At 42.6% G+C, this 27575-nt stretch overlaps 2 protein-coding genes across 4 annotated transcripts; both read left to right on the top strand.

Moving 5' to 3' along the window:
• Positions 1-6063, top strand: tamm41 (TAM41 mitochondrial translocator assembly and maintenance homolog). 2 transcript variants are annotated; one of them, XM_026220732.1, is made up of 8 exons: positions 1-1151; positions 1244-1426; positions 1989-2081; positions 3682-3832; positions 3898-4058; positions 4590-4755; positions 5364-5426; positions 5878-6063. In XM_026220732.1, the coding sequence occupies exons 1-8, from the start codon at positions 1023-1025 to the stop codon at positions 5952-5954; spliced, it is 1023 nt and encodes a 340-aa protein (XP_026076517.1). In that variant the 5' UTR covers positions 1-1022; the 3' UTR covers positions 5955-6063. The 2 variants fall into 2 exon arrangements, with proteins under 2 accessions (XP_026076517.1, XP_026076518.1); XM_026220733.1 differs by having other exon boundaries at positions 763-1151; positions 3913-4058.
• Positions 6064-6207: 144 nt separating this feature from the next.
• Positions 6208-27455, top strand: vgll4b (vestigial-like family member 4b). 2 transcript variants are annotated; one of them, XM_026220736.1, is made up of 6 exons: positions 6208-6342; positions 6890-6966; positions 18942-19131; positions 24307-24514; positions 25050-25173; positions 25455-27455. In XM_026220736.1, exons 2-6 carry the CDS (start codon positions 6903-6905, stop codon positions 25697-25699), a joined length of 831 nt encoding a protein of 276 aa, XP_026076521.1. In that variant the 5' UTR covers positions 6208-6342; positions 6890-6902; the 3' UTR covers positions 25700-27455. The 2 variants fall into 2 exon arrangements, with proteins under 2 accessions (XP_026076521.1, XP_026076520.1); XM_026220735.1 differs by lacking the exons at positions 6208-6342; positions 6890-6966 and adding an exon at positions 11921-12277.
• The last annotated feature ends 120 nt before the right edge of the window (positions 27456-27575 follow it).

Raw genomic sequence — 27575 nt, 5'->3', positions numbered from 1 at the left:
ATCCAGTTTGGATGCGTTTCCTTCTGATTGGTCAAGGACCCTAGTTCTGTTTATGACTAGTAGCTTATGATTCCATTATAATGCAGAAATTATTGTTAATTTGTTGCACTTACCAACAAGTTACTCCACCAGAAAATGATAGTTCATGGCTTCAGACATAGAGAAACATATTCCAACAGAAGTCACACACATATTACAAAGAAATGAGAGCCATTACACAGATACACGTACTGAACACATGCATGAGATCTGTTTCTACAGCAGCCCAGTCTCATCTGTGGATGGTTACCCTGGCAACCGCTCGGTCCTCTGTGATGTAAGCGCTGGTTCAGGATCCACTCGACTCACTTCTGGCCATAACGCACCCATCTGTCACACAGTATTCCTGAGAAGATGCGTCCGTGTGCTTCATTCAAGCTACTTAATAATATCATTTTGTTGTTGCAATGCTAAATTTGTTCCTATTTTCCTCTTTGACTTTTGACAGTCTGAACAAAAAGTCTTTGACATCATAATTGTATTGCATTGTTGTTTTAAATATTTAACATTCCATATTAGCACTTATTCAGTTATTTTAATATACTGTTAAGTCCTTGAGAAGAATAAAAAAAAAGGCTTTTCAGTGTAGATATAGTTACACTTAGATTTTTCTACGTCCACTTCGCTTCGCCAAAACTGTGTTCAACATTGATAATAATCAGAAATGTTTCTTGAGCAGCAAATCAGCATGCTTTCTGGTTCCTGGCCGTGTGTGTGTGTGTGTGTGTGTGTGTGTGTGTGTGTGTGCTCCTCCAGACCGCGCGGTGGCGTCCGCGATCTGTTCTCTGTATAACCATCGCTCTGTGGATCTCGACGATGAAATTGACATTCAAAAATAACAGCTTCTGTGCTTCTAACATCACTAAAACATCAAGCAGACGAAAAACATTTAGTCGTCAGTCCTGGCACTCATCACAGTCGTCCCTGGCGTCCCGCCCGTGTGTGTGAGCGCTGGTTCTGATGAGGTTTTCTCTCTCTGAGCGATGACTGTCCCAGCTCTCCAGAACAGCGCGGTGTTCTACAGGCGCGTGCTCAGCCGCTTCCCGCAGGACTTCAGCCTGGCGTTCGCCTACGGGTCCGCGGTGTTCAGACAGACCGGAGCTCAGACGGAGGTAAGACACTTTCAGCGACTGGCGTTCATTTCTCACAAATATATAAAGCTCGTAAGAAGTGTCCTTGTGTGCTCTCTCTGGGTCTGTTTCAGAAGAACATGCTGGACTTTGTGTTTGCTGTGGACGACCCTGTCACGTGGCACACCATGAACCTCATCGAGAACCGGAAGCATTACTCTTTCCTCAGATACCTGGGACCCAAACACATCAGCAGCATTCAGACTGACTATGGTGCAGGAGTCTACTTCAACACCCTCGTCCCGGCTGAAGACAGGGTACCAGACTCAGTTTGGCAGATCTGGGATTAAATGCTGCAGTCTGTAGAGAGAGAGTTATTGAATCGGCTCTATCTTTATACTAGTCTCCTCGTTCATAGACTGAATGTTTATTACTGCATGGATTTCAGTCTGACTGAAAAGCGATATCAAAATTACTACACCTTACACAGCCTATATGATGTTATTTGATTATAATAACAAATGCATCAATCTCAGTTTCCACAGAAATATTTTGCAGCAGTACTGTTATCAACATTGATAATAATCAGAAATGTGTCTCGATCCACAAATCATCATATAAGAATAATTTCTGATAATCATGTGACACCGAAGATGCTGAAAATACAGCTGCACATCACAGAAATAAATTACGTTTCACATTATATTTACGGAGAAAACAGTTGTTTTAATAAGCTTCAGATAAGTGCAGCCCTGGTGAGCAGAAGATACTTTATTAAAGAATCTTCTCAATCCCAAACATCAGAATAAGAGTATATAGTCCAAACCTAATCCCAATGTGGTTTGTTTGATGGTCTGAAGTGGTGACTTATGTTTGCAGGTGATCAAGTACGGTGTGATCAGCACAGACGCTCTGATCGAAGACCTGCTCCACTGGAAAACCCTGTATGTAGCAGGCAGACTACACAAACCTGTGAGTATCTCCTCCAGCGGATGACCTTTAGTGTGGCACACAGACACTAAACACGCCTCCAGAGCGGCAGACAGACACTAAACACGCCTCCAGAGCGGCTCTCTGACACTAAACATGCCTCCAGAGCGTCTCACGGACATTAAACACGCCTCCAGAGCGGCTCACGGACAGTAAACACGCCCCCAGAGCGGCTCACGGACACTAAACACGCCTCCAGAGCGACACACGGACACTAAACACGCCTCCAGAGCGGCTCACGGACAGTAAACACGCCTCCAGAGTGGCTCACGGACAGTAAACACGCCTCCAGAGCAACACACTGAGACTAAACACACCTCCAGAGTGGCACACGGACACTAAACACATCTCCAGAGCGGCACACGGACACTAAACACGCCTCCAGAGCGGCTCACGGACAGTAAACACGCCTCCAGAGCGGCTCACGGACAGTAAACACGCCTCCAGAGCAACACACGGAGACTAAACACACCTCCAGAGCAACACACGGAGACTAAACACACCTCCAGAGCGGCACACATACACTAAACACATCTCCAGAGCGGCACACGGACACTAAACACGCCTCCAGAGCGACACACGGACACTAAACACACCTCCAGAGCGACACACGGAGACTAAACACACCTCCAGAGCGGCACACATACACTAAACACATCTCCAGAGCGGCACACGGACACTAAACACGCCTCCAGAGCGACACACGGACACTAAACACGCCTCCAGAGCGACACACGGACACTAAACACGCCTCCAGAGCGACACACGGACACTAAACACGCCTCCAGAGCGGCTCACGGACACTAAACACGCCTCCAGAGCGGCTCACGGACAGTAAACACGCCTCCAGAGCGACACACGGACACTAAACACGCCTCCAGAGCGACACACGGACACTAAACACGCCTCCAGAGCGGCTCACGGACACTAAACACGCCTCCAGAGCGACACACGGACACTAAACACGCCTCCAGAGCGACACACGGACACTAAACACGCCTCCAGAGCGGCTCACGGACACCAAACACGCCTCCAGAGCGGCACACGGACACTAAACACGCCTCCAGAGCGACACACGGACACTAAACACGCCTCCAGAGCGGCTCACGGACACCAAACACGCCTCCAGAGCGGCTCACTAAAATTTATATTAAAGAGAAAAATGCCCATGGATTTTCTTAGGACTACAAGTCTACAAATCACACTTTTAAAATCCTTAAGTTTTCCAAAAATAGAAAATGCTCTATGCCACACTGATTGTGTCAAAGCAGCTTTAGTGTCAGACAGGTAAATAATGTGTCCATAATACAAGAGGACAATAACAAAGAGTCTCTTCAGAGCAGATGTGAGTCATCTTGAGGCCCACTTACACTTCCTAATAAAGATCACTCTTGTATTGTCTGATGTGATGCTATATTTTTCAGATGCATGAGCTCAAGAGTGCTTGATGTGTTTAGAGAGCTAGTGAAAGTGTTTGTTTTGGACACACTCAGTGTCAGATCCTCTGTGTAGAGAAGTCCGCTGTTAAATCAGTGCTCCAGCATGAGTAAGCATATGTTGGGTATGTTTTTTCTCTCTCTAGGTTCGGATTCTGCTCCAGAATGATCCTGGAAAACTGCGGGACGCTCTCGTAGGGAATCTGAAGAGTGCCGTGATCGCTTCGTTTCTCATGCTGCCAGAGAGTTTCTCCGAGGAAGACCTGTTCCTGCAGATAGCAGGCTTGTCCTACTCTGGTAAACGCTTTGTGTGTCGATTTGACATTTTTACCTGAAGGGCTTTTAAACAATTCCTCAAGCAGCTCGTCTTTGTGTAGGGGATTTCAGGATGGTGATCGGTGAGGATAAATCCAAGGTTTCCAACATCGTGAGAGAGAACATGACGCATTTCCGGAAGTTATATAACAATATTCTTCAGGAGTGCCCTCAGGTGGTGTACAAGCCTCATCAGGGCCGGCTGGAGGTGAGACTGCTGATAGTTCACTCCCTTCAGAGCGTCTCCTCAGGCTCGAGCGGTCAGGCTTCTAGTGTGGGACTCTGTATCATCTAGTGATGGCCAGTCCCACAAAAACAGCCTCTTATGCATATATGAGATATACATATACATATACATAACTATTACTTGGAGAGGATTTGGCTGCTCTGCGTCATGCCTAACAACGAGTCTGTTTATTCAAATACAGTATGTGTTGCACAGAAATATCAAGCCATTTCTTGCCAAAACTGTGGGATTGTTCAAACGCTTTTAGTAGGATCGCATTAACCCAACGATTCATTTGACATATCATTGCATTTCATTACGGTAACATAAAATATTGTGATCAAGCGTACAGGTAATAAAAAATGAATTCATTATCTCATCCGTGAACGTGCTTTTGTTATTGTTGTGAAAGTGTGACCTCTAGTGGGGAAGACTTTGTGAATAAATAAGGAGGATCCATGAAGCAGCTCCAGTGTTTATCTTCAGGACGTCTGTATGTTTTCTGTTCACTAGGTGGACAAGAGCCCGGAGGGTCAGTTCACGCAGCTCATGGCTCTTCCTCGCACGCTCCAGCAGCAGATCACGCGTCTGGTGGAGCGTCCCGGGAAGAACCGAGATGTGGAGGAGATCCTGCTGCAGGTGGCACAGGACCCTGACTGTGGCTCGGTCGTGCAGCAAGGTCAGACTCCACCAGCCACACCGGAGAGCTCCAGCTCACTTCAGTAGCATGAAGTGCACCATTACACAAGATGAATGAAAGGGCAAATGTGCCGCGGTTTCCCAGGACTCGCCGAACTGGCCGGCTGGGTTTTGACGGTGTTGAGTTTCTCCGGCGGCCTCACCCACACGTCTCATTGTCATAATAACCGCCAGTGCATTTCTCACAAACACCAGCACTGGAAGCTGCAAGAGCATTTGCATTGCTTTCACAATGACAGTAGAGAGTCTCGATTTCAGAATTGAAAATCTCTTCAAGACCTCTTCTGTAATTAAAATCAACAGATATTTAATGATATTTGGGTCTGTCACTATTAGAATGCATTGCATCATTTAGTAATCATTGTAATTCACTTTGTAGTTACCTTCAGTGTCATTTACAGTTCATTCACCTTAATATAATCAATTGTTTTTAGTTATGTAGTACTTAAATTAGATATGTCCATTCACAAAGAACTTTTAAAAATGGTAGTAATTCTGCCTGCTGTTGGCAGATGACTTGTATTGAATGCTCAATGATGCTATGTTGGATGAATTGCCGTGTCATATGTAATTATGCTTTCTTCACAGGCATTGCGTCAATCGTGAAAGCCTCCAGTATAACACAGAGTGCCAAAGGAATAGCCACCGCTGGTAAAGGACCTCTAGACTTCATGCTTTTCATTCTATTAAAGACTGAAATGGTTGAGAGAAGATCTCTTCAGTGTTCTAGAAAACGCATGCAACATCTCAGTAGAAAATAAGTGTGATATAATCATGTTATTAGATGTCTAACACAATACTCCATAATAGACTGAAAAATATTAATTTTAGAAATCTTGACATACTTTGTCTTTAGAGAAGGAAGGGGTTAATAATAAGTAAATTTTGAAAAAAAAAACCAGATAGTCCTTACAGAATCAAGACTTTTAAATGTAATTATTACTTTTTTATTAAATTAATGAAAATATATTTTAAGGTCCCATTAACAGCAGCACCAGCGAAACGCCTAATGAATGCATGTGCTGTAGTTTAATATCATGTTTCATCCCTAGTCAAGAATCACTTCTTCTGTACTGATTTCAGGTTTGAACTCTTTCCTCAGGTCTGGTCAAAACCGTGTCGTACAGCGCGAAGAAGCTGCAGAAGATGTGGCGAGGCTGGCGCAGGAGAGCCACGTGACATAGTGTTATTTATTCACAATCGACTAATGACTGAAGCAGTGATTCATTCTCCAATGCACAATATTCCTGAGAAAACGTCAATAAAGGTTTTTAAGTGTGATTGTAAAGTGTCTTTGTTCATTGGCGCACTTCCCTTTCACCTTGTACCTGTTGCAAGGATGTGACGTCACGAGGCCATTAGCATAATGCATGCTGATCTCATTCCGCTGACCTCGACCAATGGGAATGCTGGACTCCCATCACCTGCTAGGAAGAGAATTCCATCATTCCACGCATTCCTCCCGGCGCTCGCGCACCGCGCTCCGGCCGCTCCGCTGGACTTCTCTCTCCGCGCGACATCTTCATCCGCTTGTGAGTTCGGCGAGCTTCCAAAGTGGCGCTTCAAGGTGGGATAGAGTTTAAATTAATGTTTTTTTTTAAATATATGCAACACTACACATGTAAGAAAGTGAATATATATGTGCTTTATGATCACTGCTGAAGGAAAAGCGCTCCCGCGTCTTCAAGACACTTGTTACTGTGCAACACTTCCCGCGGAATGATTTACCAGACATTATCTGTGAGTTACTGTAGTTTCATATGCGACCACATTAAGTAACGCTAGTAAAACGTTGATGATTTTCTCGCAACGCCCTCATTATAATGCGCTGCAGCCATAATTATAGCAGAAGTGCGTGCTTTACTGTAACCCGGTTTGCACCGCGGACACGAGAGCGCGTGAGCTCACTTTGAGTTAAAGGAGGCGCGTGGAGGTCTCAGCTGTGCTCGCGCTCTGTGGAATGTGAAGTGTGGGAAGTGCTCCAGACCTCACATGTTTGCAGTGCTCATTCTGGGAGTCCGTGAGAAGAGAAAACATGCCACGAACCTCTTCTGAGCCCAAATGCATGTGCTGATTTCTGACCCGAGGTTAACAGTCTGATTTTCCGTGTTCAGGGTCTGACTCAGGATGGAAACGCCTTTGGATGTTTTGTCAAGAGCAGCATCTTTAGTGCACCAAGATGATGAGAAACGTGAGTTTACCAAAGTGTTGCATTTCACACTAAAGTTGTTTTTGTTTTATTCCTGTAGGCCATGTGTTTGATTCCCAAGCAGATGCATTAATGCAAAAATAATAATAACCATACTGCATACTCCCTTTCTGCCAAATGCATACCTGCAAATGTTCAATCAATGTTTAATTTCTGCCCTTTGATGAGGTATTAGCTCTTTAACTAAATGAACTATCTAACAGGATCTGCATTGCTCTTCCTCGTAGTCTGAAAGTATTGCCCCTAGAGTAAGTGTGTTTCCACCTGTGAGGCTCAGGGCTTTGTCCTGCATTGAGTCTGTGATCATCTACATGAGAGATGTGTTCAGATAACGCCCTGGTCTCTCTGGGATGTCCTTCACTGCAGCGGTCTTCAGCTCAGTGCTGATGTGTGAGAGCCGAGTGTTATGAGACTGAACGAGCGTGCTGTTAGCGCTCATGTGTCCGGTCTGCTCCGGCCAGGGCTGCTGGGAGCACTGCTGTGTTTTCCATCAGAAATTCCTTCCTAGATTAAACACCAACAAATCCTGCTCAACACGCGTTCAGTGTTATTGGAGTTCATTGTGCAACATCTACATGTTTGCAGCGGCCCGAACGTCTGGCTCTGTTGGGCTTGTGTTGACAAAGCAGAATTCGGTTAGAAGTACAAAGTGTGGTTGGCAAGTCATTTTCTTCTAAAGCTCTTCAAAGCCGCTAGAATCACTAAACTAAACGTCCATTGGTCAAACACACAGATGAAGCAGTGCTGCTGTGCTCATCTGCTGGAACAAAGACAGAAACATCTCACACTGTTTGAATGTGCTGGAAATCTGCTCACACTCAGTTCATCCCAGATGTAGATGAGTGTGTTTCTTCATCAGAAATGTGTCATTGCATCAGTGTCTCATCAATGGATGCTCTGCAGTGAATGGGTGCCGTCAGAATGAGAGTCTGATAAAAACATCACAATAATCCACAGCACTCCAGTCCATCAGTGAACATCTGGAGAAGACAAAAGATGAAACACATCCAGCATTAAGATGTTTTTAACTAAAATATGAGTCTATAATAACACTTCCTCCAGTGAAACAGTGTTCTGGTCTGAATCAGGAGAGAAATCTGCAGTGTTTAAACAGATCTAAACTAATCTGTGTCTTTATTTTGATGTGAGAGACAACAAGAGAAGCACTTTTTCACTCCTCTGCTGTGGGCCGATGTCAGGTCTTTGTGTGTTTCTGAGCTGTTTTCACACAGTGCTGGCGCTGCGAGCTCTGACCGCTGAACACTCGAGGAGAGCGTGGTGACTCAGTGAGGTGCTCCAGCGTTTACAAGCCACGGCAGCGCAGCAGCTTATTTCATTAGATGTGAGAGGATGATTAACTGAAGGTGTGGTTGTCTTTGTCAGTCTGAGACCGGTGACGGCCTGCTCCAGGCAAAACAGTGTCTTCTAACAGATCCTGCTCGTGCTGTTTAGATCTCTTCTAAAGTAACTCAAGGCTAAGATCTCATCCGGAGAGTTTGTGTGGGCTCCGCTGTGTTCATTCTTACAGGACGCTGACCTTTGACTCCCGGTGAACTGAACACGTCTCTGTGTTTGATTATTAATGCCTCCTTCTCTCTGACCTCTGTAGATCAGCGTCTAATGGCAAAAACGGGCTGTTTTCAGAGGTTTTGTGTCGACACACATCTCCTCGAGGGCTCTTGGGTTGTTTCAGCAGCACACGTGTGTGAACCTGAGGTCAAAGGTCACTGAAGTCAGGCACACAAGCTGCTGTTCTGACGGATTCCAGAAAGAAAAGGCTAGCAGCAATGTGCAAACTGTTCTCAGTGTAAAACACTGGGAGGGCTGAGGTATCGCTAGTTTTCTGTTTGTGCGGACACAAACACACAGCTCTGAGAGGATAACCATCGCTTCTGTTTAACGTTGTTTGTGTTCGTATGTAAAAGACAGTTGTATATTTCGGTGTTCTCGCCCCAGGAGTGGCCTCTATAGCAGACACGATGAATAATTTCCCTGCGCTCAATGGCTGGGACATCATCATCTTACTGACCAGCAGCGGGACGGATCCGGTTTCTTTTCCAAAACAACCAGAACAATACAGCGTCCCTAGAAACGGGAATATCACACCTTCGTAAGCTAATATCGGAGCTGATCGACATCACTTTAAGAGCTAGCTCACTCAGGAAAGAGAGAAATGCACTGGACGCTCTCTTAAGATGTTGAGCGAAGCGTCCAGAAGCAGCACAGAAGTGTGACCGCAGCAGTGCCTGACTCATGAAGAGGTGTTCACTCAAATCTGCTGAGACCCCATCAATCAATCAGTCAGACGGTCCATAGGAAAGCATTGCTCTATTATCTGAGTGTGTCTGGCTGAGCTTTTAGAGGATAGTTCGGCTGTTTCTCACACAGATGTATTGTATGCGTGTGAGTAAACGATGACGGACTGGTTGCATAATGTTAATCTCCAATGAAACAACAGTGTTTTTAATGCATCCGCAGCTTGAGAAGCAGTCATGTTGAGGGTGATTATGTGTTTAGACGTGTTCGATCTGGTCCTGGAGACACCGAGGCTGTGAAGTGTGTGTGTTTCAGCTTCTGATGATGAACTCGTCTCGTCTGATGCTTAGACAGGGGTCCTTAAAAACTCTTACAATTCAGATTCAGCGGGTCTTAAATATTTTCAGTCCATTAGACTTATGGAGAAATCAAATGAGTGTTTTGTTCCATATCACCAACTAAAATAGTTTCCAAACTACCAAACAAAGATCACGGCAGGAGTATTGCTCAATCTACAGCAGCTCAGATCGGTTTTGTTTCTGAAGGATTCAATGACTCACTCGTAAAGTGATCTACCGCCACCTACTGGAGCATTGTGTGTTCACAAGCATGTATTTACACACACATTTCTTATTTGTACATGCAAAACTGTATTTAAAACTTTAATCTCATAACATCATTTATTGCAGTTGTAAGTGTGCAGTGTTAATTCATTAGTTTGGTATAGAGCCTTCGTGTGAATTGAATCTATTGATCAACTGTAAGAATCTGACATGAAATATGATGCATACATTTAATAAGTTAAAAAAAAGGCCTTTATTAAGGTAAATAACAGAACACAGATAAAATATTGCTTCAGAATAAAGTTTACACCACCAGAAATCTCTTTTATTTGGGATATGAAAAGTCTGCTGTTTATCTTAATTAGCATTTCTAAAAGCAATATACCTATCTTTTTACATTGATCAAATTCAATATTACATTACACGTGTGAGAGGTTTGGTCTTAAATGTAAAATCCGATGGTGTTAAATGGTCTTAAATATAACTTGTTCACATCCATAGACACTGTGTTATAGCAGCTCATGATGAACACATTACCACCTGCCTCCGATCTGATCAAAAGTGCTGTTTACTAAAGCATTAACAAACCGTACTGATCACTGATACGATGAGAGAGAGATGAGCGAGTCTCCTGAAGACACACTCCTTCTGCTCTTTGGTAAAGGTTAACTGGCTTTAATGTTGGCTAATGTGCTACTGATCCAGTTAGAGGAGAGTGGGGTAAGATGAGCCACTTCCTTAAGCTGATAATGAGCAAATAAATAATATGAATTTAATTTGATTACCATACAGACATCTCTCCTTGTGTCATGGGGAAGCTGTGTCTTGTCAAGGAGGACATAAATTATTGAAAACACTGAGAGAGAGAGAAAAGCTCTTTTTGTGATTCATATTTTAATGAAGAAGCATGGACAATGTTAACATGAGAAAATGCAGTGTAGTGAAATAAATGAGATTCATTTTACACACATTGATCGTTACCTTACAGTTTTGGCATATAAATGCTTCCCAGTTTCTTGTGTGTAGTTATGAGATTATATGATGTGATTGGTCCTGGTTTATCTGACCTTGATTTAAAGCTGAATTGGTTCTCCTTTGAAGTGCTTATTTAACAGACTGGCAACAAAAAAAGAAAAATGCTCCGAGTCGTTATTAAAAGTCTTCTCTGAGATACAAACAGAGAGCATTTGAAGGAATTAAACCTAATCTAATTATTGCAAATAAGAATAAAGGACATTTAAACTCCTATTAAACTGCTGGACAGAGCCACTGGAACAAACTAATAGAAAATATATCACAAATGTTTCTCTTATTTAAAATAAAGCTGAAAGGACACATTAGATGAAAACTTTAATGAGGTTTTTCCTGTAGACTGCTGTCCTACTTTAGTTTGTGTTGTGTCTGGACAGGATGTGACGCCACCAGAGAGCAGCAGAGGCTCATTATTATTCACACCCGTCTGTCTTCAGATTAATCGTTTATTAAAACATCTTTTGTCGTTTACAACTGTGAGGGAATGTTATTGTGTTGTGGATTTTATGTTATAATGACTGTTTATTTTAATTGTCGTGTAATTTGACGATTTGGGTTCGAGAGAAGCACATTGTAAAGTGTATTTGAGGAGGAGGAGGAGCAGGAAAAGGAAGATTTATTTACTTTTGTTGTTGTCGGAAGTATATTGGTGATTTGTATAGAGCCGTTTAAAATGACAATGAATGATGTTAATTTAATAATTAATAGTGGATCCCTAAAGAGTTGATTCTTTTTTTAAACTGATTTTTTTTTAAAGGAAAAGTTTGAATATATTTAAGGAGACATTGATCTGGCACAGTTTTACTGGTACACGTGAGATTATAGTAATGGTTACAATAACATCAACTTCACTATAATAACTTCTTCACGGCTTGATGTCGTGGGTTTGGGGTTTATTTGTGGTAAAACCATGGTTATTTTTTGTAAGGGTTCTGTATTATTCAGAATAAGCTGTAGTCTCTAATGGGATAGCTGAAAAACAAAAACGTCTCTCCGTAGTAACTTTTCGTTGTTTTGTACATGTTTGGGGGGTTGGGGAAGTCTCGCGGGATTTGGCGAGGAGGCGCGCGCACGGGACTCGGAGCGCTCGCGGGCTGCGTGTCAGTGCAGTCGACTTACAGCGGGCTGTGAGGAGCACTGGCGCGACCCTTTGTCCTTCACTACAACTCTTTTCACACGCTCAAACTTCGGAAAGTTTCTTTAAACTCGCGTTAAAGCACTTTTTACTCGCTAGGCACTCGAGGGGGACGGGTTAAACTAGTTGTTTTCGCCCTGTTTGAAGTTAAAAGGCTGGGCCTTTAGACACGCTCCTGACGAGAGAAAAAGAGAAGCCGCTCTTTCTGAGATTAAAAGTCCATAAATGCTTTTTACCAAAATGGACCTGTTGAACTACCAGTACTTGGACAAGATGAACAACAACATCGGCATCCTGTGCTACGAAGGTAAAACAAACCTAACCAACAGACACTTGATTTCTCGCTCTTGTTTAACGAAGGGAAGGATTTGTTAGTGAAAATAACGGACGCCGGTGACGTCATCGCCGCAGATTTACTTCTAATGTAAACATTAACTTGCAAAAACGATAAGTTTAAGAAAAGTTACGCGTTTGTGTTGTTCATAGTTTAAAAAGGCGTTTTAAAACCCTAAAAATGTATCAAAGTAACGTATATTACGTCAAAACGAACGGCGTTTTAGCTATAATTATGCATGCTGTTTGTAAGAGCTTATTAATTTCAGGTTTATTTCACAGAAACTATGCACATCAGTAATACATAAATGTAACGTACAATATCCCTGGATTGATGGTAAAAGTGTCACCCTAAAATATAAAGAATTAATCAATACATAATGTTTACATACTCCAAAATACATATACAAAAATTCACACTATTCCTAAAAAATAAATAAATAATAAACCATTTCAAAACCGAAGATAAACACTTAAAAAAATCTTTATCCATTTGATGATTTTAAAAGGAATTGTTTTATAAATATTATATCAAGCTGTGCTGCTTGATTGTAATAGTATGACGTCAGTAGCGTCATTATCAGAAGCATGTTTTCAGATGTGTCTGAGAAATGAGCAGACTGTGTGTAGATCTGCTGCGATCCAGAGCATTTACTCTCACTGTTACTCACCAGTCGTTCTCTCCACTGCTCCTGAAGTTATGAAGCATCCGTGTTGTGGAGCATTCAGTCTGGTTGGTGTTATCTAGAGCTGTGGATGAGGAGAAAAGCAGGTTGATTGTTCAGCTGGATATCTCCAGAGATGTTTCACATGTCAAGAGAGCAGAAATGCGATACAGTACACCTCCATATACTCGCCCGCTTTCATCTGACTTATAAAGCAGAGCTGTGATTTGCTGAATGACATTTAGCTTGTTCTGTGATGCAGGTTTGTCTGTCATCTGTCTTCACATTTCCTTAACATCAGCCTCCATTGCAGCACATTATATTGAGTTTTTATTTGAAGCCACTAGAGCTGGTTGTAGTTGTGACTGATGGTTTTTGTGTTGTGGGCATGTCTGAATATTCAGATGTTTGCTTCATAACCTGTGACAATACTTCCTGTGTTTATGCCTGTGAGTGATGCCAAAGGTTTCTTCTTCCTTGGCCGGAGACTCCTCTGTGTTTCCAGATAACTCTTCAAAACGATCTGTGGAACAGCTCCAGCAGCATGTGTGTGAATGGCTGGCGTGTCTCTCCATGGTCCTCCTCGAGCGGATGTGGGCTGCTGGAATGCCGTCCTCTCCACAGTCCGGTCACGTGACCCGGTGACAGCGGATGGAAATACACAATCACAGCCGGGTTTTGCTCGCTGTTGCACGGCTGCCGCTTCAGCTATTTCTAATGTGTGCCAGAGAATTTCCTGAGCACATGGCTAATCTATTACAGCTTCTGCAAGCCGCGCATCATCCCTTAAAATAGCTCTGTTTCTGCATCACTTCTTGGGGTCAGGACGTGCACAGTGCATTTCTCTGCTGAAAGACCTGGATTTGCTGAACTTTGCTTTATGCTTTATCAGGAACTGAATAAACTCGGTCTTTCAAAGGGCACAGACAAACTTTATTATCTTTGTGTTCATTATGCTTTGCACCAAAGGTGATTGAGAGCTCATTTACCATGGACTAAGAAGACTATAAAAGTGAGGAAGTAGATGAAAATACCGTCTTGTGGAGATTGAGGCTGTATTTATTTTATCAAAATATTTGAGGGGGAAAAAAACAATACAACTTTGTAATATTATGCAATTAAAATTCTTCTAACTAGTGCTACTACAGATCCCTCTGCCTCGCCTGCTGAAGGTTTCTGCGCTGTCTTTCAGTGAGTGTATGATCTGAGTTTGGTGTCAGGCGTGTTCAGGAGGACAGCGTGCTCTGCTCCGTGTTTCAGACGTGGCCTGCTGTTCTCTGCTGAGCTTAAATTGAAGCAGGGCTGAAACGCTGACTGTCATCTTTCCTGCTGAACAAAGGCTAAAAAGGCTGCTGGTAACAGAAAGATGAGACCCCCCGCTACACCCATACCTGTTCAGCAGTCCCCTCTGTGCTTCAAAAGAGAGACCTGGTTGTCCTCGCTCGTATGAATTGGGGCACATGCTGTCTGCTGGTCAGAGCAGATCAGATTTCAGTCGCTGTAAAGCAAAGGAGGCCATTGTTCTGCAAGCATCAGCAGTATAAAATCTGGGGTTTGTTTCTTTATACTGTGTGCTGCCAAGAAGTTGCAAAAGTGTAATTTGCATCAGAGGTTGTGTCTTATTTTGATCTTGTGTGAATGTAGGAGAAGAAAGGAGGTGGGCTCAACATCTGTAACTCAATCTCATTCTGGCTTGACGTTTGAAGTCTCCAGTAGTAGGGGCAGACTTTGATCACTTACGCTCATAATCACAGTCTTTCAACAGATCAAACATTGGCCACATCTCTTCTAAGGCTGATAGTCATCTTTTATGGCTCCTGCAGCTCCCAACAAAGGTTGCTGTGAGGTTTTAGCATGCTTTAAACATCCCAGAAAATACAGACTCACTGAAGTGTGAAATTCAACAGGTTGGCTGAAGTTGATGTCTTTTCTTCAGGTGTCTGTGTGCTGTTGTGCACTTCAGAAGTTCTGCAGTAAGGAAATCATGCTAGAGATTAGTTTTCCCTGAGGGAGACGGGTAAATTAGTGTCCCAGTCCCACTTCTCACAATCTAACTTCAGACCAAATCAATGAACGTGCATCCTCTGAGACATTGAGCCGTGTCTGGATCAGGAATGTCGAGCTATGTAGATGTAGATCATCAATTTTTCAGTGTGAACACAAACTGAAGCCCAAGTGCTGGAGATATATATATATATATATATATATATATATATATATATATATATATAACTCACATAATGCCTGTGTAAATAATGCTAATTATTGTGTGGCTGTTTGGAGAGGGGAAGAAAATGAGTTTACTGATAAAGACAAAGAAGGCAATAATAGTTGCTGTGAATGAGAGTGAAAATGTGACTATGAAGCTACTCAGCATTTACACAAATACAGAATGAAGTAGCGGGGCTTCTGGTTGAGTATCTGTAGTTCATGATGTCACAGAACAGAAGCACTGATAACAGGAAAGTCATGGCAGTGTGAATGAACAGAAGCATGCAGCTTGAAGCTGGTGAAATTTTACAAAGTATCTGTCTGAAGGGATCTTCTGTGCTTGTGGTGTGTGTGTTTTAAACCACAACCCTTTTGCTGATCTGATTTTTGACCACTGTTCAAATACAGCAGCACTAGCTGCTTACTGCGTGAGTCTTTTATAATGTTTGAGAGCTTGCATTCAGTCTTTGCATTTCACCAAAACACAAGTTTAATGTATTTGCCATTTTCTGGTGTTAATTTGTGGTCAGTTTTTTATTATTATTATTATTATTATTATTATTATTATTATTGTTAAACGTTAATTTAGCAAGAATACTTTAAAGTGGCAGTAAGGACAGACATAATGTTACAAAAGATTTCCATTTCAAATAAATTGTACTTTATCAATGAATCCTAAATAATATATAATGTATTATGGTTTCCACACATATATTGGTGCTATTTCCACTGCACGGTGCGGTTTACTTTTGGGGGGTTTTCCACTGGGTACAGTACCTGGTACTTTTCTTTAGTACCACTTCAGTTGAGGTTCCAAGTGAACCGTACAGTTACCAAAACATGACGTGTTAACTTTTCTGATCACTGATTGGCCGGAGAGAAACATAAAGCAGCACATTGATAATAATCAGAAACGTATTTTGAGCAGAATTAGAATTAGTGCGATTTCTGAAGGGTCATGTGACACTGAAGACTGGAGAGAAGTATGTAATGAATGAATGACATTGTTTCGGTCTGCTTTGTGGCCTTATGTAACATGCATCCTGACAATGTGGCCATGCAAAGGCGAAACAGATTAGTTTGAGATTTAGAAAAAACCTGGTGTGAAAATTTGGAAGCCATTTTTCTCATTTCCAGTGTTGGTTTGGTTACTGCATTGTCATCTTGTAGAGCAGAATAGACCATGCAAATGTTACTCCAGCACTGTTTGGACAGTAATTGTTACTCTGGTTTCAAAGCCATTTTTGGATCACTTTATTCTTGTATACTCCTTTTCTCCTCATTGATGAAGCTAGAAAATATAGTGGCAGTAAAATCATCAGCTATCACCTGTAAATACTGAAGATATCACATCTTTATGTAAAACTCAGCAATTGTCCTTTAGGTCCTGTTCAGATATCACCTTTGACAACGCCTTACCTATTAATGTGTTGAATCCAGACTGTCGTTCAGTGTCTCCTAACCCTGTTCCTGGATGCACTCCAGCAGTTCACATTTTGGTTGTCTGTGTTATCGGACCCATCCATTTCCAGTGGTGGAGTCTGAGCTAATGTGTTTGATTAGGAAGAGTGTAGTGTTGCTGTTCCTCCAGAAGCAGGGCCAGGAAGCACAGCGTTCAACAGCTGTCTCTGTACAGTGTTCTTCACTCGTAATGAATGAATGGTCAATAACTTTCACAACAGTGCGAGTTCATCTCCTCATGGCTCTCTGGAGACTATCACAGATAAGCTATCGTGTGTCAGGAGCCGTGTGGACGTTTACTGTGTGCTTGTCTAAAGCAGCGCAGTCTTTTCTCTATTAGCAGCTCCAGCCCTGCCAAAAACAATGATGTCATCGCCGTTGCCATGGAGCGCGGACAGACGAGCCGAAACATGCCAGTCAGGAAAATAGGCCACTTGTTTTGGGAAGTACCTCGTGGGCTCGTCCGTCTGAGCTTTATCATTGATTTACTGGAGGCTGAATGTGTGCATGGCTTATTTTGTGAGGTTTTACTGTGGGAGGGACACCTGACCAGGTTATTTTTTACCATCTCTATTTAGCATTTTACTGTAAATAACTGCACCATTGCAGCACTGTGAAATCCAGGTCTGGCATAATAAATGGATCTTATAAAGTTTCTCAGGCTTAGTTAACCTCGTCCCAAGTGGAAAGTCCCGATGGAGAGAGCGTGCCAGTGGTAATTTTCCGGCCTAACTCCTACACAACGTGCCCTGGTACTGTATCTCATGCACTGAGAGGAATCTTACAGCACGCCGTTGCTTCAGTGCATTACTTCTGCACATAAAGAGGTTTGGTGTGCACTCTACTAACTAGTGTGACTGCAAATAAAGAAAAGATGAAATGCAGTTACAATTCAAATATGGAGTCTTTTGTCTTTGGCTTGTCAGTCTATCAATGCAGTGTAATACAACATTTACTGAATAATTTCCTGCATCAGTCGCTAATGCTTTTTCTGCTTTGATCTGGAGGTAAGAGACAGTCAAGTGTTCTTGAAAGAGAAGAAAGTCATAGGAAGGACTGATGAGTGGGTTTATTGTGATTGCTGTGTTTCTTCTTGCTGATCTGATAGTTTTTATGATCTGAAATCAACATAAAAGAAGTGGCCTGTATGGATGAGGAGCTTTGTGTCTAATATAATATAGTGGTCGACCGGTGTGGGTTTTCATGGCTCTATATAGGTCTAACATTAGTTTTTAGGTGCAGAAACTGAAGTAATGAACTGTAAAGGCCATCGCATATTTGACTGTATAAATTAAAGCTGAATCTTTGTTAAAGTTACAAACGCTATTCATTCAAGAGGGGTGTTGTTGCTGTTTGATTCAAATTAAGAGAGTGCTGTCACCTTAAGAGACTCCACTGATCCCAGTACGTTCAGCCGGCTATGTCTGCTCTAGGATACTTGCCAAGACTGGCATTTTGACATTTCTTTGTCTGAATTTGTCCATTTAAATACAATACTTCAGAGAGAGCACATTTCAGATGAGCGCGCACACAAATCTTCTCACTGTGCTTGAGTCCTCTGGCTCATAAATGTGTAAACTAGCAAAGCTTACATGAGTTGAGTTTAAACACTGATATCATCGTGTGCTGTTCAGGTCTCATCTGTGCATGTGCGCCTCGGCCCCCGAGTGATGACGGAGTAAATGACTGCTCATATTCCACCATACAGCATTCACATCGAACAAGAGTGAATGGTTTGCAGCAGGAACAGACATGAATTTTTCCAACAGTTTAAATAGATTTGGACCTTTTGTGGCATTTTTACCTTTTATAAGGCCTATTTGTTTTATAACCTTAAAATGTAAGCATCATCTTCTGTCAAATTCTTAATTTTAATCAAATTCAGATAGTAAGAGACTACAGGGCTGTTACCGATCAAATGAAATCAGTATCAACACAATCTGTGTTTGCAGAGGAACAGAATCTGCATCTGAAGTGGCTTTGAGATGCTTTCACACAAACTGTTTAATGCAGCACATGACAGCGGTTCACCTGCAGTTACACAACACTGAAATGATTTGAGGAAAAAAAGAAAATCTACTTCACTCACTCGATTCATTATTTCATCAGTTTAGCAGAGCTGCGGTTGGGTTGCATCAGTCTGAACCTCTCACACAAGCTGGGCTTTTCTTAGTGTGTCAGATGATGACTTGATCACTTTCTAAAGCATGCAGTAAAGGTGTCTCCTTCAAAGCAGCGTCTCCTGAAGCGGTGAGTGAGTGTTTGTCTGTATTAATGCACGCTCTCTTGTGTTTGCTGTAGGTGAGGCTGCTCTGAGAGGAGAGTCCAGAATGCCGGCCATGTCCCTGTCCTCTGCAGTCAGCAATCACAGGACCGGTCCTCCTCCCATCAGCCCCAGCAAGAGGAAACACAGCGGGGACCAAGCAGACGACGACATCGACTCTAACAACGAGCATGTGGCCAAGATGAGCCGGCTGTTTGCCACACAGTTGTAAGTGGAACAGATGAACATCACGTGTGTCGTTGTGGCTGCATCTGATGTGCTTGTGTCGTCTCCACCGAATCTGAAAGCTGGTTCGCTTAGCAATCAGGTGCTTTTTAGAAAGCCTCATACTCAGCTGAAGTTAGGGCCGAGCGGGCGGCGTTCCTGCAGAAAGAGCGTCAGGAATGTGCTGAAGACAGAGGCCTGGAATGTCTGAGATTCCAGCGCTGAGCGGAGCACATGGGCAGTTTGCAGCGCCTGGCCGTGCCCTCGTGTCATTCCCAGCATTCCAGCCCCCTTTGGAAGAGCGACAGCAGATCTGGCTAATTTATGACCTAGCAGTGTGATAACAATAAAAGCTCTGAGACTGAGGGGCTTCTTGGCATAACGAGGTTAATTTGATCTATGTTTGGGGTTTGACATTCGTATGTACTCAAATTTAACTGCACTTTGACTGAACAGATTTACTTTTATAACGCCCTCACTTTCGGATACATAAACACTTTTGATCCTCATCCTGGTAACCTGTCAGAGCTTGTTTCACTCTGCAGCGTTCAGCGGTGGCAGGATCTGAACCGATTTCATTACAGCAACTGCACTCTTCACAAACTCAAACTCAGTTAACAAATGTTTGGCTATGTCTCAAATGAAGTGACTAAAGCCAGGTTCACTTCATTTGCTTAATTTAATTGACAGAATGTACTTTAGTTCTGCATTTTATTTTTTTAATCAAATGTAAAAGTTTGTTTATGCAGAGTGGATTGGATCATGAACAGTTGTATCGTTGAGTTACCAGTTTTTTTATTACAAGGAAACTATTAAATTACTGATAAGTAAACCTTAGCAAAAACAAACATTTATAACACTATAATTAGAGTATGAATAAACATTATCTTTGCACTTTATTTTAAAACTAATGCATATTTCTAAATACTTTAGAATAGTTTTGGGCTATAAAACGATACCAATAATTATCGCAGTATAATTTGCCTCGATGAAATTATAGCAAGAGTTCATTAAATGTTTAATATAAAGTTTATGTGCCAAATTGGAAGGAAGTCCATCGATCTTCTCCAGCCAAGCACACAACCCAGAGAAACTATCAGCACAACCCATACATCGCTCGACCTCTCATCTCTGGATTAAAGCTAGAGCCTTTTAGACTGGTTTACATACTCAGAAACCACATAGATACATTTTACCATCGTTTTATCATGATCTAAATCATTTCAATAAAACTCAAACAGTCAGAATATTAAATTTCACCATAATAAAAATGAGGTTCTTCCAGATCTGATGACAAATTCAACTGGTCTTTTTTTTTTTGGCCACATCGCCCAGCCCTAGTCTAGAGATGTGAGTCATTTATGAAAGTCAGTGTTTTGTGTTGATCGCTTTACACCTCACTCTATTGCTCTCTCTCTTTTGTTCTTCTTCTGAAATTAACTCTTAATACACACAGGACTGGAGATTCAGGAAAGTGTTTGCCACATGTTTCCTTGATTTAGATTTGAACTCTTGAGGATTGAATTGTTGTGTGTCAGGATTGCTCCAGGTCATGTGATTCTCTCGGGGTGGAGGGGAAGGATTGTTTCTGCGGCTGACACCGGACACCACGGGCTGAAGCGGCTCAGGTTTCCATCAGGGTGTTTCTCTGTAGAGCACTGGGGGCTGGGAGATCTCTCTTCCTGTGTCTCTGCTCAGCACTGCACAGAGATTTGAAGCATTCTGGCCCTGCACAAGTGTTTAGAGTCATGTTTCATCTTACGCTTGTTTTGATCTGTAAGGAGTTTGTCCACGCATTAGTTTATTGTATGGTTTCATTGTGGTCTGTGCCAGACTAAACAGTTTGAAGCACAGAGATAAGACTTGGATGAAGCCTTCTCTTAGGGCTAATAAAACTGGAAACTCAGGGAGACATATTGTTGTGAGTGGCTTCGTGTCAGGGTGGGGGCCGTTTTCTCCTTTCACTGCAGCCCTGAAAACAAAGGGCCTCTTATCCAGTCAGCCCACGGCGCTCTGTCCCACAGGAGACGCCCCACTGCAGAATACGTCACACTGCTCAGAAATGCCAGTGTGAACGCTTCGTGTATTGCTTTCTTTTTTGGTCCGGACCAAGAGAACTACGAGAACCGGACTACAAGTGTGAAGGCAGCGCTAGATTCACCCAGTGTGGAGGGGATCCATGTGTTCCTGTAAGAATTAAGGAAAGCGATCTGATGTGAGGGAATAATCCTCGGTAGCTTGTGTTCCAGCTGGGAACTGGAGACTCCGTCTTTCTCATGCATCCATGGCCAGCCAAAAGGAGAGTCATGAGGAGGCTGTGCCAGCGTGGTTAGGCTTTATGAAATAATGGTTTTATATATAAACAAACACATGACTGGCTCGTTTGTGTTTGGATTATAATTTGTCAAAGCAGTGAAGTCTGAAATTAGCCGAACACTTCCAAGTGATTACACACAGTGAGCGTGGATCCTAACTCTAAAAACGGTCTCTTACCTTTCTTGGCTGCTTGTGTCAAAACCCTAGCCAAAAACAAGCAGTGTGCCAAAAATGTTTTAGTTGCTTTACTAACCACATTTAGGATTTACAAATGGAAATTGAATGAATTCATTTAGAAATGTAAATGTAACAGTAGTTAAACATCTTGTGCTATTAAAGAGTTGCACTCTGAGCTTCAGGTGTTACCTGTTGCTATTTTTACTATTTTCTGAAAATAAAATGCTGATACGATGCCACATTGTGCGGCTTTTGGTTGTAAATTTCAGTCAATGGGCAGTGAGAAGCGATTCAAGTGCGATTCAAGTCTTCACTCTTCTCCTGGTGATAAGATGATGTAGAAGTGCATTTCCAAAGAACGAACGGTTTGTATCCTGTGGTTCGGCCTTGATGTTTCCCAGATGTTTCCTGTATCTTTGTGGGTGAGCTTCCAGTGACTTAAAGGAGAAATGAGAGAGAAGTCTTCCTGCCAAGATCTGCGGTGGGATCATGAGGTTTTGCTGCATGGCTATGAAACGCAATTATGAGAAAATGTCCCTAGTTTTATTGCCCTGAATCTGACTACAGTGAGTCTGCGCAGTCTTTCAGCGGGAAAGATAACCACTGATGTATGGATTTCAAGTGTCTTCAGAATGCACTTAAAATGGCCTTTTGTGATCAAAAATATTGATTTTGTGAATGATTTGGCTTGAAAGCTACTTAACAGTGCATTTAACTCAGAACAACCATTCTGCTCATTAGTCAGCCAGAAATATAACTTTAAAGAGGAGCATTTTGTTAAATATAAACGCTATATTGCATGTTCACATTTTAACCTGTTGTCTATATGATAAGAATGTATGCAAGGAACTCAAGATATTGGTCCATGATCTTGGCACAGATTCTGAGTATTAAACGATACTTTGTGACACTGTAGTTTTAGTTGGAAAATGTTTAGTTTTCACTTGGTGAACTTGAGTTCCCAGGAGATATACAAGATTAATTAAAATGCTGATGTTGTAACAGGAGAGGAGACATAAATACATGACAGTATGACTGAAATGTCTAAAAAAAGAACTAATATATGTTTATTCTGTGGCACTTAAAGTTTGGTTTCTTAGTAGCCAATGGTATCTCAAGTGAATTTATTCATTTTAATTTTTTTTTTTTTTTGGCTGGAGCCCTGATTGATTTCATATAAAGCAATGGTAAAGGAAAGATTGCATGAGTTAAAATGTTTTATTTTCAGAGTACTTCCGTTATCTACAGTGTGATCTAAAATGCAGCTTGTTTATAAAAAAAATCGGAACACTGTGAGTTTAGATTTGATATGAAACATTCTTCATAAATATTAATCCCTTTTATATGTAGTAGTGCGTGAGGGAAGCTTGATCTTGCCCTGTGTTAAATTTGCTTTCTGGAACCAAATAATTTGACAATGAATCGTTGAAAATAAGCCTTACTTGGTAAACTTGTTTAGTGAAACCAGTCTCGAGGCATTAGAAGTGATCATTGTTCTCCATTGCATCGTTTTGCATCAAATGACATTTGTTGAATCAAAATCAGATGGTAACGGGTGAATCGTATTGCATCGGTAGCTGCTTCATGTGTATAGTTAATGGATCATATCGTATCATTGGCTGTGCATCGAGATATATATTACATCGGTCTTATTCTGGAGATGCACATCTCTATTTGGTAAATGTGGACACTGTGAGATGCATATGGAGCAACATATAGTTTGCTGTAAATTGTTGCTCAGCATGTTTTCTCTTTCATGTAATAATGTGAAGCGGTCCTGCTGATTGCAACATGTAGAGCAGCATTTCTTTAGTTTGACACATTTCTAATGACACATGGTGTAACCTTTCACACCTGCTATGGTTCTGCCAACATATCTCTCCTCCTTTATCCACGTGTTGCAGTGAAAGCTGATCACGCCGAGGAGGAAGGGACCGGGAGTAGTTTGACAGCTTTCAGTTAGTTATTGTGGGGACAGTCATTTCCGGTAGCTGTACCCGGTTAGTTGCAGATGCTTTGCTCGCCAATTGTGTTGCCAAGAAACAGACTTTCTCAAGGACTGCAGCCCACACGACTGAAACTGGGCAAAATCTGCAGCATTTGTCCTCCCCGAAGGTGCACCGCGGTCACCACACTGAGGTTACACAATCTGTGTTGAAAGCATTTCCTCCAAATACCTGATCAGAGTGTGCTGTTGTTCAGCTCTCTTGTGTGCCTGCTGAAGGGTATTAAGTTCCCTTCCTGTGAAGCACAGATGAAGCCTGTTGAATAGTGCACTTGGCCCCTCGCTGGGCCTCCGCTCTGTTGGCAGCAGGAGACCGATCGCTCCGGAAGGGTGGAATAGCGCTTCTGGGCTTTGCATGTGTGCCTATTCTTTCAAGAGGGAAAGAAAAACAGGAAAGGAGGTCAGTAGTGGGAAAGGGCCTTTTGTATCGAGCGATCAGAGCTAATGCAGAGCTAATGCAGAGCTGGAGATGAGCTTTGACAGTCCTGAAGTCACCATAGCTGTGTTTGTTGAACACACTGTACGAACGCTTGAATGTAGGTGACGTCGACTCACACGATCTCCTCTTATCGAGTCATGGCGTCTGCTCGCGGGAGGTGTGTGCTCTTGCCAGGCCGCTGAATGCTTGTTTGTGCCGCTGGTGTGGGCTCAGTACAATCCCTTCTTTGTTTGTGTTGCAGAGGCAAGCCTGCCAATGGGGACTACCGCAAGGACCCCCGGGATCGCAGCCGCAGCCCCATCGAGCGCAGCATGAGTCTGGTCGGGGGTCACCTGTACACCCACATGCCCAGCCTGGCCATGGACCAGCCCCTCGCACTGACCAAACACATGGACGCCAGCCGCACGGTCACCATCTCACCCACTGTGAGCCCCGTCGAGCGCCAGCAGGTAAGACCTGTCACTGACTGACCACATATATATCATTTATTTATTTGTCCATATAATGGAAATCAGTGGGAACTGTTTGGTCACCAGCATTCTTCAAAATGTTCAAATCTTTTATGCTCCACACAAGAAAGTCAGTCACCAAACAAGAGGTTGAGTGAATAATGTACATTTTTAGGTAATCTATCCCTTTCAAAGAAGCAGAAAGCTTTGTACCTTTTTTTTTAAACGTAAATAAATGGAGAAGTATGTTTGGGTCTGTCTTGATATTGATATTTGGAGTCATTGTTTATCTTTGTTACTAAATACATGAAAACATGTATTTTAAGAGTTTGTTTTGGTATGAATCAGGACGGTCTTGAAACCATGTTTAGCTCCTTTTCAGTTTTGAAGAAAAACGCTCAACTCTCCACAGACGTGAACAGATCAAACTCATGAACAGCTAGTCTTTGTATGTCTCTACAGTGTAGACATAGCAGAAAACACTTTTTAGTAGTTGTTTGTTTGGACACTTGCTCATATGTGTGTGTGTGTGCAGAACCGCCCCTCTGTGATCACGTGTGCCCCAGCGATCAACCGTAACTGTAACCTCACCCACTGCACCGTGTCTCACAACGGCTGCTCACCCGGCCTGACTCCAAGCTACCGCAGAGCCTCCAACTGTGAGTACATGCACACGATGGGCCGCTTCGTAAAGACACCGATGCAACCTCTGTGGTCACATCCAGAACTATTCTTTTACCCCAGTGTCTAGAGCATGCACACATACAGGTGTTTCAGTTCACATTTTAGCAGCTGTAATGCTGGAATTGCCCACTAGGCAATAATTAAAATGAACAATCAAACCCATTTGTGTTTTTGTACCTTACCTGTGTAAAGTGGCGTGTGTTAGCTCTGTCTGTCTTTGGCGTAGCCTGTGCTAAGCAGTGTTTCTCTGTCTCAGCTAACACAGCCTGCGACCCCGTCATCGAGGAGCATTTCCGTCGCAGCTTGGGAAAGAACTACAAGGAGCCGGAGCCGGTCACAAACTCTGTGTCCATCACCGGCTCGGTGGACGACCACTTCGCCAAGGCTCTGGGTGAGACGTGGCTGCAGATCAAGGCCAAGGGCAGCTCCTCCGGAAGCCCAGACTCCTCTCCCAACGGCCACATGGTCAACCATAGTCACTCCCCTTCCCTGGTGTCTTGAGAGGAGCGTCTCGAAGCTGCCGTGCATGTTTTAGCAGAGCTGATGTTTAGCTGTGTACATAAGAGCGCACGACCAGGAGGTGCTCCTTCTACTTCAGTTGTGCTTTTCTCCTTTTGATTCTTTTCCTTTTGTTTGTAAGTATGCTAGTATACTTTTAGCTTGGCTGTTGTGTTATGGGATGCCCATACCTTTGTTTGTTTGTTTGTTTGTTTGTTTTTCAAGATAAAAATCAGCCAGACACTATTGAACCATCTGCCTCAGATACCAAAGAGACTTTTCCCCAGAAGCCATTCTTCCATGGCACCCATTGTCTTTCACACTCTCTCCCGCTTGTGTCCCGAGTCTGTATCTGTATGTGTGTACTTGAAAAGGAAGGCCTGGACTGATTTTGCACTATGGATGGATGGATGGATGGGGGTTGGATACACATGATTGGATGTTGGTTTTGGAGGGTGACACAGGTGCGGTTCACATCTCTTTGACAGGAAACATTGGTCGGTCAGTCGCTTCGGCTCAGATTGGTTTTCCCAGGCACTGTGGTTTCAGTAGAGTAGAGTAAAGGTTTAAGGGTAAGCTAGTGCTTCTAAGTGCATGTTTTTAAAATAGCTGGTATCTATTATTGTGTAGACATTTCAGTCGTAATCCTTTTAGCCTTTTCTTCAGATTTGATTTTATTTTTGACAGTAACAGTCCTAGATAAACTTACTGCTGGTACAGTTGTACTTCATATTATTATTGTCTAATCAATATTCATTGTGGTAGCTGCCAGATAGGAGAGAATCGCCTCTGGACAGGCCGTCTGTATATTATCGGTTGGTTTAGTATGATTATTAATCCTCACGTGGTACAGGATGCTGTCGCTCTGCATGACTGAACAAGAAGCATTCGCAGCTGTGGACGGGTCAACTGCAGCGTTGACCATCTGCTGAAGACGTGTGTGTGTGTGTGTGTTCTTCATCTTCTCTTAATTCTGCATTCAGCTTTGTCCCAGCGGTCCGCCTGTACCGAAACTAAACACATTCCTCCGATACTTCTTGACGAGACGCTCGTCCTTACATTCCTTCGGCCGATCTTTCACTCTCTGCTCTTTGGGCAGGTATCTCTACACGAGACCTTGAGGATTTCCTCTCCGTCACACACACATTTCATGACTCTCGGCTTGTGACACACCTTACCCTACACGCTGTAGGTAAATCACTTACTCAAAAACAACAAAAAAAGTTTTTATATAGGAAAATATGAGACCATCATTACGCTGCGCGTAACGAATGTACAGAGAAAAACAATTGTAGGTATTTTTTGAGGAACAGTTAATTTGTTAATGATATGTAGCTATTTAATTTTCCCTTGTCCTTTATTGTAATCATGCTTCTTCTTTTTTTTTTTGAGGAAAAAAGTTGATCTTTTTTGTTTGTAGGTTGTGTCTAAGGTTAAAGTGCAGGAACACAGTTATTGTATGAACACACTGCGTTAGTGTAATAGCCACTTGTGTATTATTTCTGAAGGCTACTGAGTCTGAACGGAGGCTTGGTCCGTCTCTGGAGAAACTGAACAAACAGACTCGAGTCTGAGGGACATCTCTGTTTGATGTGCGCTTCCAGGAGAACCACAAACTCTTCTCTGCACCTCCGTGTAAATCTGTATTATACCCTCATTTCATGGCCTTGTTTCTCTTTGAATAAAACAAACTTTTGGCAGGCCATTGTTTTGTACTTTTAAGTAGCCTCAATGAACAATAAAGTGCTCTTAAACCACAGCCCGAGACTTATGCTTGATCCTTTGTGAAAACAGTTGATCACTCTTGGGGAAATATGAATTAAAGCAATGTTTTAATGTGAGAATGACTGTGATTCCAGAAGAGCTTCACTATCATCCC

The sequence above is a fragment of the Carassius auratus genome, chromosome 36 (assembly GCF_003368295.1).
Source record: "Carassius auratus strain Wakin chromosome 36, ASM336829v1, whole genome shotgun sequence".
NCBI lineage: Eukaryota > Metazoa > Chordata > Actinopteri > Cypriniformes > Cyprinidae > Carassius > Carassius auratus.
The sequence above is the reverse complement of the archived record's forward strand: the minus strand, read 5'-3'. Positions and strand labels throughout refer to the sequence as shown.

Bases quoted from the DNA above. Each gene is read 5' to 3' on its own strand.
- vgll4b (XM_026220735.1), top strand. From the start codon at position 12,196: ATGCTTTTTACCAAAATGGACCTGTTGAACTACCAGTACTTGGACAAG. The intron at 12,278-18,941 runs GTAAAACAAACC...TGTTTGCTGTAG, and splicing joins CGGCATCCTGTGCTACGAAG to GTGAGGCTGCTCTGAGAGGA. The intron at 25,174-25,454 runs GTGAGTACATGC...TCTCTGTCTCAG, and splicing joins CTACCGCAGAGCCTCCAACT to CTAACACAGCCTGCGACCCC.
- tamm41 (XM_026220732.1), top strand. From the start codon at position 1,023: ATGACTGTCCCAGCTCTCCAGAACAGCGCGGTGTTCTACAGGCGCGTG. The intron at 4,059-4,589 runs GTGAGACTGCTG...TCTGTTCACTAG, and splicing joins CTCATCAGGGCCGGCTGGAG to GTGGACAAGAGCCCGGAGGG. The intron at 5,427-5,877 runs GTAAAGGACCTC...CTCTTTCCTCAG, and splicing joins CAAAGGAATAGCCACCGCTG to GTCTGGTCAAAACCGTGTCG.